The sequence below is a fragment of the Leucopleurus acutus genome (assembly GCF_964270905.1).
Source record: "Leucopleurus acutus genome assembly, chromosome: 9".
NCBI classification, from domain to species: domain Eukaryota; kingdom Metazoa; phylum Chordata; class Mammalia; order Artiodactyla; family Delphinidae; genus Leucopleurus; species Leucopleurus acutus.
Genome location: NC_139144.1, coordinates 72198115 through 72214516, shown reverse-complemented (window position 1 = coordinate 72214516; position 16402 = coordinate 72198115). Strand labels below are relative to the sequence as shown.

The 16402-nt window shown below is 39.3% G+C and overlaps 1 protein-coding gene across 3 annotated transcripts in view; it reads right to left on the bottom strand.

The window, feature by feature from the left end:
* Positions 1–299: 299 nt before the first annotated feature.
* ZNF277 (zinc finger protein 277) overlaps positions 300–16402 on the bottom strand; it is a 119943-nt gene continuing 103840 nt past the window's right edge. For 2 of the 3 annotated variants that reach the window (XM_082846156.1, XM_082846155.1), the window contains exons 8-12: positions 11141–11208; positions 8832–8928; positions 7192–7234; positions 6016–6190; positions 3107–5245 (exon numbers count right to left, since the gene is read on the bottom strand). In XM_082846156.1, coding sequence (XP_082702282.1) covers positions 5059–5245; positions 6016–6190; positions 7192–7234; positions 8832–8928; positions 11141–11208 — 570 coding nt within the window. In that variant the 3' untranslated portion in view covers positions 3107–5058. Of the gene's footprint in view, positions 332–3106; positions 5246–6015; positions 6191–7191; positions 7235–8831; positions 8929–11140; positions 11209–16402 lie in introns of those variants that run through there. The other variant, XR_014326436.1, reaches the window with a different exon arrangement.

Genomic DNA, 16402 nt, shown 5'->3' with positions numbered 1-16402 from the left:
CTTGAACACTCAGAGGCCATTGTAGGGCTCTTCACTGGCCTAAGTTCAATATTGTTGTGTTTTAGGAAATAGGGAGGGCTGAAGAGAGGGAGAGAGATGGGCTGGTTTGGGGTGCTCATGACACCCCAAAACAATGACAATAGTAACATCAAAGATCAATGATCACAGATCACCGTAACATATATAGTAATAATGAAAAAGTTTGAAATACTGTGAGAATTACCAAAACGTGAGGGACACGAAGTGAGCAAATGCTGGTGGAGAAACGGCGCGGATAAACTTGCTTGACGCTGGATTGCCATGAACCTTCAGTTTGTAAAAAACACAGCATCTGAAAAATGCAATAAAGTGCCAATAAAACAAGCCTATACCCTGAACTACCAGAGAGGCTGAGAAATGCAGTCTTCATTCTAGGCAGCCATATACCCGACTAAACTTATTATTATTAAAGACATATATAAATACTGGGGGCAACTGGACTACCAGACTAATTGCCCTGGTGAGGACACATACTTCTGGAGAGCCCTCCTCAGCACACCACCTTCTCCTGCTTTTGACTGGTCCAGCCTCCAGCAGTATTTCTCTTGGCTCTGCCTTTTCCAGCAATAGTGGATATGTCCTAGGGCTCGATTTCCCTCTGCACCTTTCTGGGAGGAACAGCTGAGTTTGTCACAGTATAATTTATTTCTTAAGTTATTCCCTTTCCTTCCCTAACACATATAGGCCTAACAGTATTGGTAGGATCTGATGCTTCCTTCCTTCTTTTTTTTTCTTAAACTTTCTCTCCTTTCTGGCCCAGATAATGCTACCTTTCTCATCTAGATTTTGTCTAATGGGGTCTTCTGTTCTGAGGGATAAGTCACTAGGTTCTGGTCTGTCAAAGGCAACTACTGTCCAAAAAAAATCTTGAGCACTCTCACTTTTCCGAGTGAGATAATGAGCACGTATTTTCTGACTGGGCTGACAGCCAATCCAGGGTTGGATTCCATTTATCACTGCCCTGCTCACTCTCTTCTATTATGCTTCATCTTTCTTGCTGCCCTCCTTTAGAGTCTTAATGCTCAGAATTTCTCAGGTGTGCCCACTCTGGGCACAGGCAGCACTTACGTCCTTACCTACAATCACAGCGACATCTGGACACTCATTCAATACCCCCCGAACAGTCTACTTGCGTTTGACTGCTATTCCCCTCTCAAATGGTCCAGACTTTCAGGTACACTTGGCACCACTGTCCCAGTCTTTAAGGTGCAATTCACCAGTGGTTCTTCCCAAGGAGTCTCTGCGTGGCTCTAAGAGAGCACTTTGCCAGTAGTGGCCTGTATCCGCACTCCCTCTGAGACAGTCAGTACAGTTTGCTGAGACTTTGCTTATACTCTTGTTCAATTTCTTTGGAACTAAGTTATTATTTCTGTCCTCATGTTCCAGATGATCCCCCCCAAATATCTACCAACCTAAGAAAAAAACCTCTTAAATGAATGAAACTCCAAGTACAGTATCCTGTCCCTTTTATCTTGTCTTTCAATTTCATTTTTCCTTTAATATCTGTTGGATCTGTTCTCTAAAATCTCAACTTTATCTCCAAAAACGCTTTCTCCTTCTCAAGCTTAATTACTCTTCATTTATTTTGTTCTCATCCTGTCATTGCTCCTGTTCTAAGACTGAAGCACATTCTAGAAACACCCCAGATATTCCTTGATTTTCTGAACAAATCTGATTCCTAGAGACACAAGTTTCTAGGCACAGGACTAACTTCCTTCTTGATCTTTGGTTTTAAAACAACTGTAGCTTTTTCATTAAATAAAGGCTCCCATTTATTGTTTGCTGGTTTTCAATGAAAAGCATTGTATGGGTGTCTGCACAGCTCGAGGCTTGGATTCTAAAGCGTTGGCCACAGCTCATATAATTTACAAAGCCAGTCAGTTGTGGATCACATGGTGGGAGATTACTCTTGAGATTCCGGACAGGCTGTACCACACGACTTCAAGATTAGTCTTGGTGCACTGCCTATACAGGCTTGCATTAACAGTTGAAAACTAGAACTTCAGACTCCAGTGCTCTCTAGTACACATGCTGTGTAAAGTACCCACTGGTAAAGAAATCATAGAATTAGAAGATCACCATTTTGCAAGCCCTAAAAAAAATTCTAGATAACATAAACCAGTGGATATTAAAATGGTTCGATGGGGAACTTTATAATGATGCACCAGACTGACAGCACCTGAACGCACTGATCAATTGTCACATCTCTATAAATGGCACATCAGATATCGTGTGCCTGATGTGATGTGAGAGAAAGCACACATCTCTTACGAATTATTTTTGTAAAAACTTTTTTGAACACAATTTTTTTTTTTTTTTTTGTGGTACACGGGCCTCTCACTGTTGTGCCCTCTCCCGTTGTGCAGCACAGACTCCGGACGCGCAGGCTCAGTGGCCATGGCTCACGGGCCCAGCCGCTCCGCGGCATGTGGGATCTTCCCAGACTGGGGCACGAACCCATGTCCTCTGCATCGGCAGGTGGACTCTCAACCACTGCGCCACCAGGGGAGCCCGAACACAAATTTTTAATGGAGCTTCTAGATATACCAGTTTGCAGGAAAAACTGGTGATAGAGGAACATGTTAAATGACACAAAGAGGATACGCTATCCAAATTCAGAAAGTGAGAAAGATGACCTAATCTCTTTAACAAGTGGCAGTTAAAATGAAAGGGAGCATAAACTGTTATACATAAGACCCTTAAGGACCACACCAACCAAATGCAAAGTATGTATCTCACTAGAATCCTGATTTAAGCAAACCAAGTAAAAAGACATCTTGAAAAGTTTTTTAAAATCTATTTTTACTTATAGAAAAGTTGCCATAGTACAAAGAATTCCCACATACCCTTCACTTAGATTTCCCCAAATGGTAACACCTTATTGCATCTACTTTATCATTCTCTCTCTATATACATACCCATATTAGGTGTGTGTGTGTGTGTGTGTGTGTGTGTGTGTGTGTGTGTGTGTGTGTGTGTGTGTGTGTGTGTGTGTGTGTGTGTGTGTGTGTGTGTGTGTGTGTGTGTGTGTGTGTGTGTGTGTGTGTGTGTGTGTGTCTTCTTTTTTTTTTTTGGGCTGCGCTGCATGGCATGCAGGATCTTAGTTCCCTGACCAGGGATCAAAGCCGGGCCCCTGGGTTTCCCTGGTGGCACAGTGGTTAAGAATCTGCCTGCCAATGCAGGCGACTTTGAGCCCTGCTCCGGGAAGATCTCCCATGCTGCGGAGCAACTAAGCCCATACACCACAACTACTGAGCCTGCACTCTAGAGCCTGTGAGCCACAACTACTGAGCCTACGTGCCACAACTACTGAAGCCTGCGTGCCTAGAGCCCGTGCTCTGCAACAAGAGTAGACAGCACAATGAGAAGCCTGCACATCACAACAAAGAGTAGCCCTCCGCTCGCCACAACTAGAGAAAGCCCATGCACAGCAACAAAGATCCACTGCAGCCAAAAAAAAAAAAGCCAGGGCCCTTGCAGTGGAAGCCCGGAATCCTAACCACTGGACGGCCAGGGAAGTCCCCATATTAGTTTTTTATTGCCAACAAAGTGCTCCTTTACCCTTAACAATTTCAGTGTGTATTTTCTAAAGACAAGAACATTCTTACACATACTACAGTACAATTGCTGAAATCTGGAAATTAATATGAATACCATAACATTTACTATAGACCTTACTCAAATTTTGCTAATTGTCCCACTAATGTCTTTTACAGCAGAAGAAAACCATATTTTCTTGGTCTGGGATCCAATCCAGGATTACACAATGTGATACCTCTCTAGTCTTCTTTAATTTGGTACAGTTACTTCAGTCTTTGTTTTTCATGACCTTGATTTTTTGAAGAGTAAAGGCCAATTATTTGTAGATTGTACCTCACTTGGGTTTAGTTGATGTTTCTTCAGTATATTCACATTATAAATTTTGGGGAAGAACCCTGAAAAGTGATGTTTTGTCTTCCTCATTGCATCTTATCAGGAGGCATACAATATTGTCCTGTAACTGGTAATGTTGTAAAAAGACATTTTTGAGACAACTAAGGAAAACTGAAAACATATGATATTAAGAAGTTATTGTTAATTTTGTTAGATGTCATAATGGTATTGTGGTTGTTTTTAAAAAAATGGTATACTCATCTGTTAGCCGTATATACACTGTAGGGGAAAGTGAAGTTATTTGTCTTGATGTCCATTTCTAGGGAGTTTAATAACTCCAGGTGGAAAGCAATAATAATAACATAGTCAGATTTTGATTTTTCCGAAATAATGTCCGATTTGTGCATCATCCAGGACTTTGACCACTGTTCCTCTCTTCTGTGGCTCCTCTTTTGGTAACTACATTCACAGCTGACCCAGTGTAGTACAGAAAGCACACGTCTGTCAAATTTTGTGACTTGCTGGATGACAAAAGCCTGTGGGGAAGAGACTGAAACTACTGGTTGAAATTAGGTTTATAAATAATTTGAACATGTCACTTCTTTGTGATTGGCACGTCTTCCTTATTATAGATAAATATGAGTCTAATGAAATGAGATCATTTACAATGATTAGATAACAAAACTTCAGAGCCCACATACAAAAAGTCTTCATTTTATTTAGTTTCTACTTTATTTTTGGGAAAAAAATTAGTTTTTTAAAAGTTTATTTTGGGCTTCCCTGGTGATGCAGTGGCTAAGAATCCGCCTGCCAAAGCAGGGGACACGGGTTCAATCCCTGGTCCGGGAAAATCCCACCTGCTGCAGAGCAACTAGGACCGTGTGCCACAACTACTGAGCCCACGCTCTAGAGCCCATGAGCCACAACTACTGAAGCCTGCGAGCCTAGAGCCTGTGCTCCGCAACAAGGGAAGCCACTGTAATGAGAAGCCCGCGCACCGCAACGAAGACCCAAGACAGCCAATTAAAAAAAAAAAAAAAAAATTTTACCAAAGACTAATCCTTTGCTGATGTTCAAATTTAAAGTATTCTTTTGCATCTGTCTCACTGGAGAAAACATGAAACATTGCTTATGTGGCAGTTTCTTCTAGTTTTTCAAGGACTCATGTAGTAGCAACTGGTTCAAAATACTGCTTTGTTTCAAAGCATGCAGTTTAGATGTATCTTCACTAACGATGGCGATATTTCCATTTTGTTCCTGAGCTGTCAGGTCACTTTCACTGTCAGACAGGGTACATAGCAGAGTGTCATTTTCATAGGTTGGAAAATAATACCTGAAAACAACCACAGATATACTGAATAACCAAAAGTATATATTATCCAGAAAATTTCTAGGCAGCTGAATGTACACATCACTATAATTTTGCTAGGTTTCCTTGCCAACAATTTCAACTGCATTTTGCAAAGGCTGTAAGGGAGAGAACTCCTGAATTACTTTTACTTTGACCTTTACTGGCTGACATCAGTCTTACTAGTATCCTTGCTAGTTGGCAATTCAGCCTTGGCTTGATATCTACCATAACAAGACACTCACTATCTTAAAAGGCAGCCTACTCCACTATCAGGCAACTCTAGCTATTAAATAATACCTCCTCGATAAAGCTAAAAATGACATCTCTCTCATTTCTACTCAAAGGGCCCGGTTCTTCCCTAAGGTTAACAAAGTTCAAATACAGTTACTCTTTCATACACTGCTCCTTTTATCAGTTGTATCTGATAAAAACAACTGCTTCTGCTTGTGAGGTTTTTTTTTTCCCACCCCCAACCTAATCATCACTATTTCCTTCATATAAATTATCAAACATTAAAATATCTAAAGAATTTTAAGTCTATTACTCTGGTTCCTTCTCTGGACACACTTTGTAGTTAGTTCTGAAATCTAAAGGTTTCGACCTGAACGAGAATTATAGGAACAGGGTCTCAGGTCAATCCAGGGCTGACCTTGCCTCTCATAAATCTGGGATTTTCTAAAGAGGAATTAAATAAAGGGATGAAATAATGGAGAAGGAGCAAAGAAATGTATGTCTCGTTGAGCAGTACTCACTGTGGTTGATCCCATGTCTGTCTTTCAGGAAGCAGTGAAGTATGTTTAGCTTCTTCCATGTGAGTCCTTAAGTCTGCTTTGGACTTGAACTTCTCATGGCAGCCATAACATCTACATTGGTGAATTTGCCTCCGAATGAAATTGACTAGTTTCACTTGCTCATAGAAGTTCAGTCCTGAAAATGACAGTACACAGAATCATCAGACAACTGGTCAGACCCATTTTTGCATTTTTATAATTTTTTAAAAGAACCGCTTCTCTTTATTAACCAACCTGAAGAGGCAGTGCAGTTTTAAAGCATATTAATAGATATCAAATAATAACAGCCAATATATAGGGCTTATGTGCTAGGCACTGTTCTAATCACTTTCCATGCATTAATGCATTTAATCCTCGCAATACCCTATCATATAGATGGTGTTACCGTATCCACGTTATACATTAGGAAACTGTCCAGAATTGCACAGCCAGTAGGTGTAGAGCCAGGATTTGACACCAGGCTGTTGGCTCCACAGCCCATGTTCTTGACTATTAATCTATTACATATATAACATATACACATGCCTATAAGAGCGGTAAAGTAACATGTCCAAGAGTCTAGGAAAGTAGTCGGTGAGTTGAGGTGTGGGAAGTGAGCTTTTTATGGTGTTGGATACATTAGCAAGTCAGTACTTTATGTCTTCATGACCCTAATCTTTCTATCATAGTGATCCAATTGGGTACATCTATAATAAATAATCTAGCTACACTACCAAGCAGCGCAGTAGGTGTTTTACATACTCTTATCCACTCTCTGTAACATTCTGCTGACCCGAGGCCCAATGTCACACAGCCAGTAAGTGCTAGAGCTGGAATATGAACTCTAGTGTGACTTCAAAATCCATGTTTTTTCCACTAGTCCCCACCACATTATGATATTAACCATTAACCTGTATTTTATTTGAAGCAATCATATATGTAGAAGAAAGACTATATGAAATCAAAACCATATGTGAATATTATAGTTCAAAATGGTTGTGAATCACGGTTTCAGGCAGTTCTGTTGAGACCATCTGTGGAGAGACACATTTTGGCTGTGCACTCTCCAATCACAACTGTGCAACGCAGGCATCGTTTACGGGATGGTGTATTAAAAAAATGCAGCATCATGGAAAACAACTTCCGAATCAAACTTACCAAGTTCTGACTTTATTTTGAGGAGATCAAATTCATGTGCATCCTAAAAAAAGGAATGAATATATCTGTGAGCATATAAATTATTTAATCTTTCAGGCTGAAGTTATAAACAGACAGCTTATTCACAGGAGTTTGAACACTGTAGAAACTCAGTCTCGGTTCATCATCTGTTTTTGAAGTCTTCGAAATCTAACTGCTTCCCCCCACATCCAACTGCTTTATAAAGCACAGTCCAAACAAGTCATGTCAATCAGTTAAAACATTTAATTGTTCACAGCTTGTATCTCCAGTCTTTACAAATTTACTCTGTATGCATTCTGCAGTCTGACAGAAGTGTCCTCAGTCGCTAGGTAAGATGTGGCCCTACTGTACTGTGTGTCTGGACTAGAATTATGAATATAGGTCCTTTGCTCCACAAGCAGATAGGTAATTTAAAAAATTCTGCTCTTCGTTTTATGCTGTCAAATACAGTGTTTAAATCTGCAAGTTTCTCTTCACTCATACCTTCCCACAAATTACATGTCTTGATTTTCACGATGCATAGACTTATTTTTATTCTGTTCCATCCCTGCAATCGCCCATCTGGGTAAATGCTTCAATTTATAAGCTCACAGAGAATAAAGACCGTCTAACTCCCCGTGAAGGTATTCAGTGTAGCATCACAGTCAGGATAATTAAGAATTCCATGATATGTTATCACTGAAAGTAACTGAGCAGAGGTTGAGGACACTAGTCAAGGATACTGCAAAGGGAATTCTTACACAGGACAGGGGGACCAAGGCTCCTTTCAATTCAAAGATACTAGGATATTATGAGTTACATTTAAACACTGGAAACTATACACACATACTAGTGGCAACCAGTTTCAGACAAAATGACTCTGTTTTCACTTGTGTAAATACCCATAGCCTTTTGAACACCTTTCAGGTCCTTGTTTTTATGAACGAGAATGGAATGAACATGGGTGAAAAAGGAGAGTCTGCTCCACTGTGACAGAGCTGAGTGGCGGGAGGGGAGGGAGGGCACATCAGAATAATACAGTAATATTTTTCTATTACACTCAACTCTCTACTCCCAATATAACATAAAGATGGCCTCCAGAAAGGAAAGCGCAAACTGGAAATGTCCTCAAATTTCTTCTCTCCAAATCCTTTTAACTGAAGGAGCTGCAAGACCACACCCTGTGCCCTCTCCACCTCCATGGCTCCCCCACCCCCATTTCCCCCAAGGGTTCTGTAAACGGCATCTTTTTCTGTTTCTGCTCTCCTTGTTCACCAGCATGGGAAGCACTGGAAAAAGACTCAGAACCTGTCCATATCCTGGGTATTGTTAATCGTGGTTGCAGATCCCACAGTCTAGGCCAGAACTATCTCATAAGCATCTCAGAGGTGGGATGGCATCAGTGGTCTGTGAAATCCCAAACTAACAGTTCACCCAGGTCCAGTCAGTTGTACTTAACTGCCCTGAGTTCTAGTTCTCCTCCATGGACCTGCCCTGTCTCTTCTGTTTTGCTTATAGTACTTTTAGGAAGGGGAAAATAATTGAGAAACTAAAGGTGTAAGATGATGAGGCTGCAGTTATCATCAGCTTCTCCCTCTTGGAACAACGAAACAAAATTCAAATGAATAAAAGTGTCTCACCTCCATGTGGACACATAATTTCTCAATTGTTTCTGCTTGCTTTTCACAAAATAGGCAGACAGCAGAGAGAGGGTGTTCTTCCCAATCAGACCAGTCACTGTGTTAGAAAGAAAACAGCAAACATGGAGATTCTCTTCATTAAGAGGGCGTCCTGCACAGTGACTTGGTATTACTTTCTGCTCCCTAGGAAACCCTGCCATTCTCTTTCAACTCTGACATTTCTGTAAAGACTGTCATATCATATTATGACTTTTTGATACAGTTTTTGAAATTCAAAGTAGCACCAACCATGAAATTAATATAAATAGCAAACAGGTGCTGCTCCATTTTCTTACATTTTCCTCTCCGAGCAGCTATTTCACTACGAGATCAGTGCAATGTCTTTCTGAGAAAAACAGCTTTAATATGCAGAGAAGATATATCAGGAATGTAAGCTCTCTCTCATTAACCATGACCACTAAGTGCGCATGCTGTGAGGTGCAGTGCTGGGAGTGTGTTTCTGCATGATAAATGGCGTATTTTAAAAAGGCAAACCCTTATCTATCATGTGGGAAATACTGATCATTTTAAATGGGGCAAAGTGTTAAATTTGATGGCAAATAGAGAAATCAAAAGGCATACAGGGCCCTTTTTACCATTTTCTCCCCTCATTGCATTTATTTTTTGAGATACTGTCAACTTTTTGTCATTCCTAAACCAGGAGAACCAAAATCCTGGGAGAGACAAAAGGCTGAACAGCTTTGAATGAAAAGAGAATGAATAACAGGGAATCCTTTTAGGTTGAAAAGAATACTTCTCAAGCTTATAATTTCAAACAAAGAAGCTGTGACTGTTTTATGTTAGTCATCAACGGGATGAACACAGAACAAGGTTAACCTCCATTGAGTTATATTCACTACTCCAATGGCAAGCAGCATGGAGAGAGTTCAAAGATCATATCACTTTAAGGTCTAGGGACCAATGGACTAATAAGCAAAGCACTTTGGAATATATTTTTCTCTGAATTATATACTACCTGTGTGTTCAATGAATAGCTTTAGGAGCAAAACACTATTTAGTTGGAATAACAGTTGCTTTAGTGATTCTTATGTCCAAGTTATTTTGGTATTATGATTATTATTTTTTACCGAAGTCTAGTTGATTTAAAATGTGTTAGTTTCAGGTATACAGCAAAGTGATTCAGTTTTTTACATACATATGTATAAAATCTTTTTATATACATACATATATACATATTCTTTTATATACATATATATTTATATACATATATATTCTTTATCAGATTCTTTTCCATTATAGGTTATTACAAGATACTGAATAGAATTCCCTGTGTTATACAGTACGACCTTGTTGTTTATCAATTTTATATACAGGACTGTGTATCTGTTAACGCTGAAGCCCTAATTTACCCCCCCTTCCCCCTTTGGTAAACATAAATTTGTTTTTTATGTCTGTGAGTCTATTTCTGTTTCCTAAGTAAGTTCATTTGTATCATTTAAAAAATTTTTTTTTATTTTTTTCATTTGTATCATTTTATTAGATTCCACATACAAGTGATATCATATGATATTTGTCTTTCTCTGTCTCACTTACTTTACTTAGTACGATAATCTCTAGGTCCATCTATATTGCTGCAAATGGTATTATATCATTCTTTTTTTTTGGCTGAGTAATATTCCATTGTTTGTATACCACAAACAGTTTTTCCATTCAACTGTCCATGGACATTTAGGTTGCTTCCATGTCTTGGCTACTGTAAACAGCGCTGCTATGAACATTGGGATGCATGTATCTTTTCTTTTTCTTTCTTTTTCTGTTTTGTTTTTGGCCACACCTCATGGCACGTGGAACTTCCCCGACCAGGAATCTTAACCACTGGACCACCAGGGAAGTCCCATTTATCTTTTCAAATTAGAGTTTTCGTCTTTTCCAGATATATGCCCAGGAGGGTGATCGTTGGATCATATGCTAACTCTATTTTTAGTTTTTTAAGGAACCTCTATACTGTTCTCCACAGTGGCTGCACCAAGTTACATGCCCATCAAAACTGTAGGAGGGTTCCCTTTTCTTCACACCTTCTCCAGCATTTATTATTTGCAGACATTTTGATGATGGCCATTCTGACTGGTATGAGAAGTTATTTTGAATTCAGGTTTTTACTATATTACATGAAATGATGCATGGCTTAGAGAGAGGGTTCTCTTTCTTTTTACTCTGTCTTTTCAGAATGGTAATTTTAAATCAAACTAAGGAACTGTTTTCCTTCTCTTAAACCACTGTAATTAAGTAGCATCAATAATAAGTCTTACTCTTCCTGATGATCTAGCAACTCCCGATCATCTTCTAGTTGAACTTCTTCCCAGGATTTTCCAAGTTCCTTTGTAGGAAGAACAGAGGGATTAGAGATAAACAGGAGGGGTGAAGGAGGAAGAGGCGAAAGAAGAAAGTAGACACAGAACTCAAAAACAAAACAAGACAGAACCCAAACGCAAATGGTTTTAAAATAATACAAGCAGAATATATTAAAGCTGTTATTTCATGGATAAGAAATGATAATCAAATTTTAGGATTTAGGATATATCCTAAATGGTTAGGATTTGGGATATATCCTAAATCAAACATTTTAAAAATATGCAAAAATGTTTAATAATATTTTCATATGTTTTTCTTTTTGAAGAAGCAGTAATAAGCTTTCAGTGAAATTCTTTTCTCTTAAATGTTAATCAGCGTTTCTCAACCCTGGATCCACATAAGAATCTCTTGGGGATCTTTTAAAAAAAAACACTAATGGGCTTCCCTGGTGGCGCAGTGGTTGAGAGTCCGCCTGCTGATGCAGGGGACACGGGTTCGTGCCCCAGTCCGGGAAGATCCCACATGCCGCGGAGCGGCTGGGCCCGTGAGCCATGGCTGCTAAGCCTGTGCGTCTGGAGCCTGTGCTCCGCAACGGGAGAGGCCACAACAGTGAGAGGCCTGTGTACCACAAAAAACAAACAAACAAACAAAACCCCACTAATATCTTTTGACAGAGACTCTGAAATCCTCCTAGCTGGACTCTGTTTCTATTTGAGGTCCCCTACAGTCTATTTCCCAGACAGCAGCCACAGTGAGCTTTCTAAAGGGTACCTCCCTGTTTGTATGACCCCTCCCAGGGCTTCTCACACACTCAGAACAAAATTCAGAGGCCTTACCATAGCTTATAAGGCCTCCATGTTCTGCCCTGGCTCCCTCTCCATCACTATGTCCCACCACTTTTTCTCTTGCTCAGCTGGCTCCAGCCAGACTGCTCTTTTGCTATTGCTTGAACACAGCAAGCTGACTTCCACCCAGCTACTTCTGTACTTGTCGCATCGTCTGCCTGAAACACTGCTCCCTCACATATCCTAACATGGCTCCGTCATCCTGGTCTCTGCTTAAACGCTACTACCTCTTTTTCTGACTACTCTAAAACACCCCTCCTTCAAGTTACTTTTTATTCCTCTAGGATGTTTTATTTTTCTTCGAAGCATTGATCACACCCTGAAATCATTTTGTGTATCTATTTGTTTTCTTATTTGCTCTCTGTCTTTTCCACTAGAATGTCTGTTTGGACATGGCCTTTGTTCATTGTTACATTTCCAGAGCCGGGCACACAGTGGGTACTAGAAGTATTTTTTTGAATTGAATTTTAACTGAAAACATCTAAAAAATATGATGGCAATTTAGATCCTACCTCAAAAGGTTTCATAATGTGGTTAAATAGTTAATGTATAAAAAGCACATGGTACATGGTACAAGGTAATAGTAGGTACTCAAATATCTACTCAAATCCCTTTTATCTCTTACAGTTCATGGAGGAGTTCCACACTTTTTAGGGCTATGTCTGGAAAATTTAGTCATAGTTTCAGCAAAACTTTATGTAGTGATGAGAAGGAATGATTTCTTTTGGCCCAACCATGTCTCTTTTATCCCTTGAGTCCTTTCTTTCTTTCTCTTGTCCTTTCTTTTCTCTCCACTCAATCTTCCCACCATGCCATGCAAAAGCAGACAGTGCATTAAAGAAGGATGTAGAAATACTAGTGGGCACTTTTTCAAGCAGTTAAACTATGGCAACTGTCAAGTCCAACCTCACCTGATATAATACAGATATCCTTCTTTTGGAAAAACATTACCAGAATTCACCTCATGAACATTTTTGTTTTTCTAAAAAGGTATTCATTTAACTAAAAACAAAGAACTACAAGAGCCATTATGATTTAGAGAAAAGCTATCATTCATCAACTTAATGAGAGGTTTTGAAGCTGTCATTACCTATCAGCTAAATGACGCATAAACTCAGACATGCAGAGGTTTACCATAACGTCATTAGAGATAGTTAATTTGGACTCTATAATGTACTTCCCAGAGTCGTCATGAAGTGTCTAAGCATCATTATGAACATCAAAAATGGCCCCACCATTGCCAACAGGATCCTTGTTAGATGGAATTTTTGGTGATGAATTAAATCTTTTATGTCTCTCTGGACTTGGACTAATACCCTGATGGGCCATTTGGGGTACTATCATTCTCAACAATACAGGCAAATGTTACTTATCAATAAATGTTTTGAGCCCCAAATGATGAAAAATATCTTTCACTGTCAAACGTCCAGTGTCAAAGCATTACTTTGCAGTTTTCTCAGTATTAAGTACAACACGGGGATTTATCTAGGCAATACAGCACTAACCATTTACCATTTGAGAGAAAAATGGAACTCTGTGTTCATTAGAATAGGAAACAAGTGATTTGCATGCGACAGCGGCTGAGACTTTCCTAGAGTGCTCTGCCTTGGTACAGTTAAATATATGACTTATTACAGGAATAAGACCCAAAGAGAAAAAAAATTTAGTCTCTAATTAAGACACTGTGCCTGCTAATGAATCATGTTAGGAAAGAAAAGAATATAAGAAAAACAAAGTTTGGAAGGCATGCCAGTAAAGATGTTCAGAACACTTCCTCAAACCTCTGCATCAGCTGGCTTATGATCAATGACAGGGTGCAAAAAAACATGGAAAAAACTTAACACGTGCTTACACAAGAAATCCACCAGAAACAGAGACAATGTTTTAAATGTAAATATTAATAACTGCAGTAGAGAGAACTATAACAAAACTGAAAAACAGGTTAAGAGCCTACTTTTGTTACAAATGGCTTTGTGTATTTAAAAAATAAAAAAAAATTAAGTCAAAATGATAATATCACTGTAAAAATAGTTTAGAAAAATTTAGGGCTTGAAACGTGAGCACTTTAGGAATATGTAGGTGAAGCCTCAGTGATGATGTTAAGCAGTCTGCTGCCCTCTGAGGCAGGGGTATTTGAATGTGAAACTGCCTGGGACCTCGTTCCCTTAGCTTGCTCCACTCTCCACTGAACCCTTCTGTTTGTGAGAAAATAAAGCAAGAACTCTAAGCAGATAATCTAGACCATGCAAAAGACCTTTAATATACTTATTTGCAAGTCTGTTAATATTAAAAAACTGATATGAATAATTAAACATGGAAATTATTTCACCCAAGAAAGAAAAAGGAATTTATCAATTTGCTGAGCTGAGAAGAGACCAAAAACAGCCTCATGTCCCGACTAGGGATCGGGACACCTTTTATGGCTCTCCCACCTTTTATGACTCTCACAGCATATCTTGCCAGGAATATCCTGGATGCTTCCATTACTGCTGGTCTGAAAATTCTCCTTGGAGGTGAGACACTGCATGCATGACTCAACTACTATATAGATCTGCTACAAGAGAGGTTGAAACATTAACTCTGTACACACCATTACAAAGTGCTGAAATTAATGTGTTTACATGTCTGGTTCTCATACCAACCTCTAAATTCCTTGAAAGTAGTGGCTTAAATCAACCACCTGTTCTGTCATATTTTTCTTTCTGTTCCACCAGTGTTTGGTACCTAGAAGTCACTCAAACATTTGTAGAATGTATGCAGCCAATGAAATTGCTTCTGAAGGGAAGAGGATGTGAGAAATGGATGTGCAGACACCAGTTACTAACACAACAATTCAATCTTTTGCCCACATCCACATACTTATGTCAGCCTTTTCCCTCAGAGGAATAAACAATGAATGTCTCTCATTTCTTTTCTTTTTCTTTTTTTTACCTTCTTAAAAAACAAAGTGGGAATTCCCTGGTAGTCCAGTGGTTAGGACTCTGAACTTCCACTGCCGGGGCCCTGGGTTCAATCCCTGGTCGGGGAACTAAGATCATGCAACCCGCGCAGCGTGGCCAAAAAAGAAAAAACAAATCTTATTGTTGGCCTCAATGGGAAAGCATATAGCTAAGATGGCTAAGGTTGTGGGTTAGAGCCCTTAAGGAGCTGATTAAAGTTAGTTTTACCTTGACCTTGGTTCACTTTCTAGTTTGGTGTAAAAGACAATAGGCAAAAGTGTGTGTGTGTGTGTGGAGATCATTATGAATTTATCACCATTAATTGACCAAAAAACCCAATCCAAAGTATAAGAGGTAGGTACTACTATTATTTCAATTGTAAAAACTGAGGAAAAATTGAAGGAAACTGATGCAGAAAGCTCCAGCTATGTGACCCTGGGAAAATTACTGAACTTCTCTGTGCTGTAGTTGCCTAATCTATAAATGAGGATAATGACAAAACCTGTGTCATAAGGCTGTGGTTAAGAGTAAAAGACTTAATTTAAATACCAAAGACAGTACCTGGCACATATCAGGTACTCAAATGCTCCTAGTTAAAATCAAACCAAAAACTTCTAACGATATTACCCTAAAATGATTTAATTTTCATTTTATATGTTACTGAAGCCTTTACATTCTCTTGAAGCACTTCTCTCAAGTCATGATTCATCCCACATGAAATCTGGGCACTCTGTGGGCAGTACAATCTAGCACACTCATCTAGAGACAGCTGGTCCCAACGGATAATTTCAGTTTTCACAGTCACACTACTTGATGCCCAGGGAATGAAGTATCAAACTTTTCTAAAAGTGACAGCAGAATTTCAGTGAGCAGTTTCTTTGAAGTCTCCTCTAAAAGATAAACACCTCCAGCTATACACAATGTTCTGCTAGCCCCAAGCTCTTGACTATTAGTTTAAAAGAGCCCCAGAAGGAAGTGCTATTAAATTGCTTCCACAGCTTTCTGCGGTAGCTCAATATTTCTTAGAGTTAACACTGAAGTCCACCCCCTGTAGGATTGGGCTGGGCCCTGAAGCAGCGTTTGCTCTAGGAATTAACGACTGAGTGATTTCAAGAGAAGACTGAAAGACTCAAAGGGGGCCTTTGCCTGTAGCTAGTTGTAAAACATGTGTAGCAAACCATGGCGACCTCTCAGAGCCAATCTTCAGACACCCTTATTCCACTTGTTTCTCAAAGGGAATTTTCTTTTAATATGCTAAGGATTAGTTAGAACAGGCAAAAATTCTATCCTAAAGCAGAGATTTCCAATATAATTCAGAATATGCTTGTTTCTGTCCAATACATAAAATGGCTCATTATTATCAATTATGCTTTTCGTGGCCAATGGGTTTGGATTAAAATTCAAATTTCAGAGCAAAAAACAATTTCCATTTGCT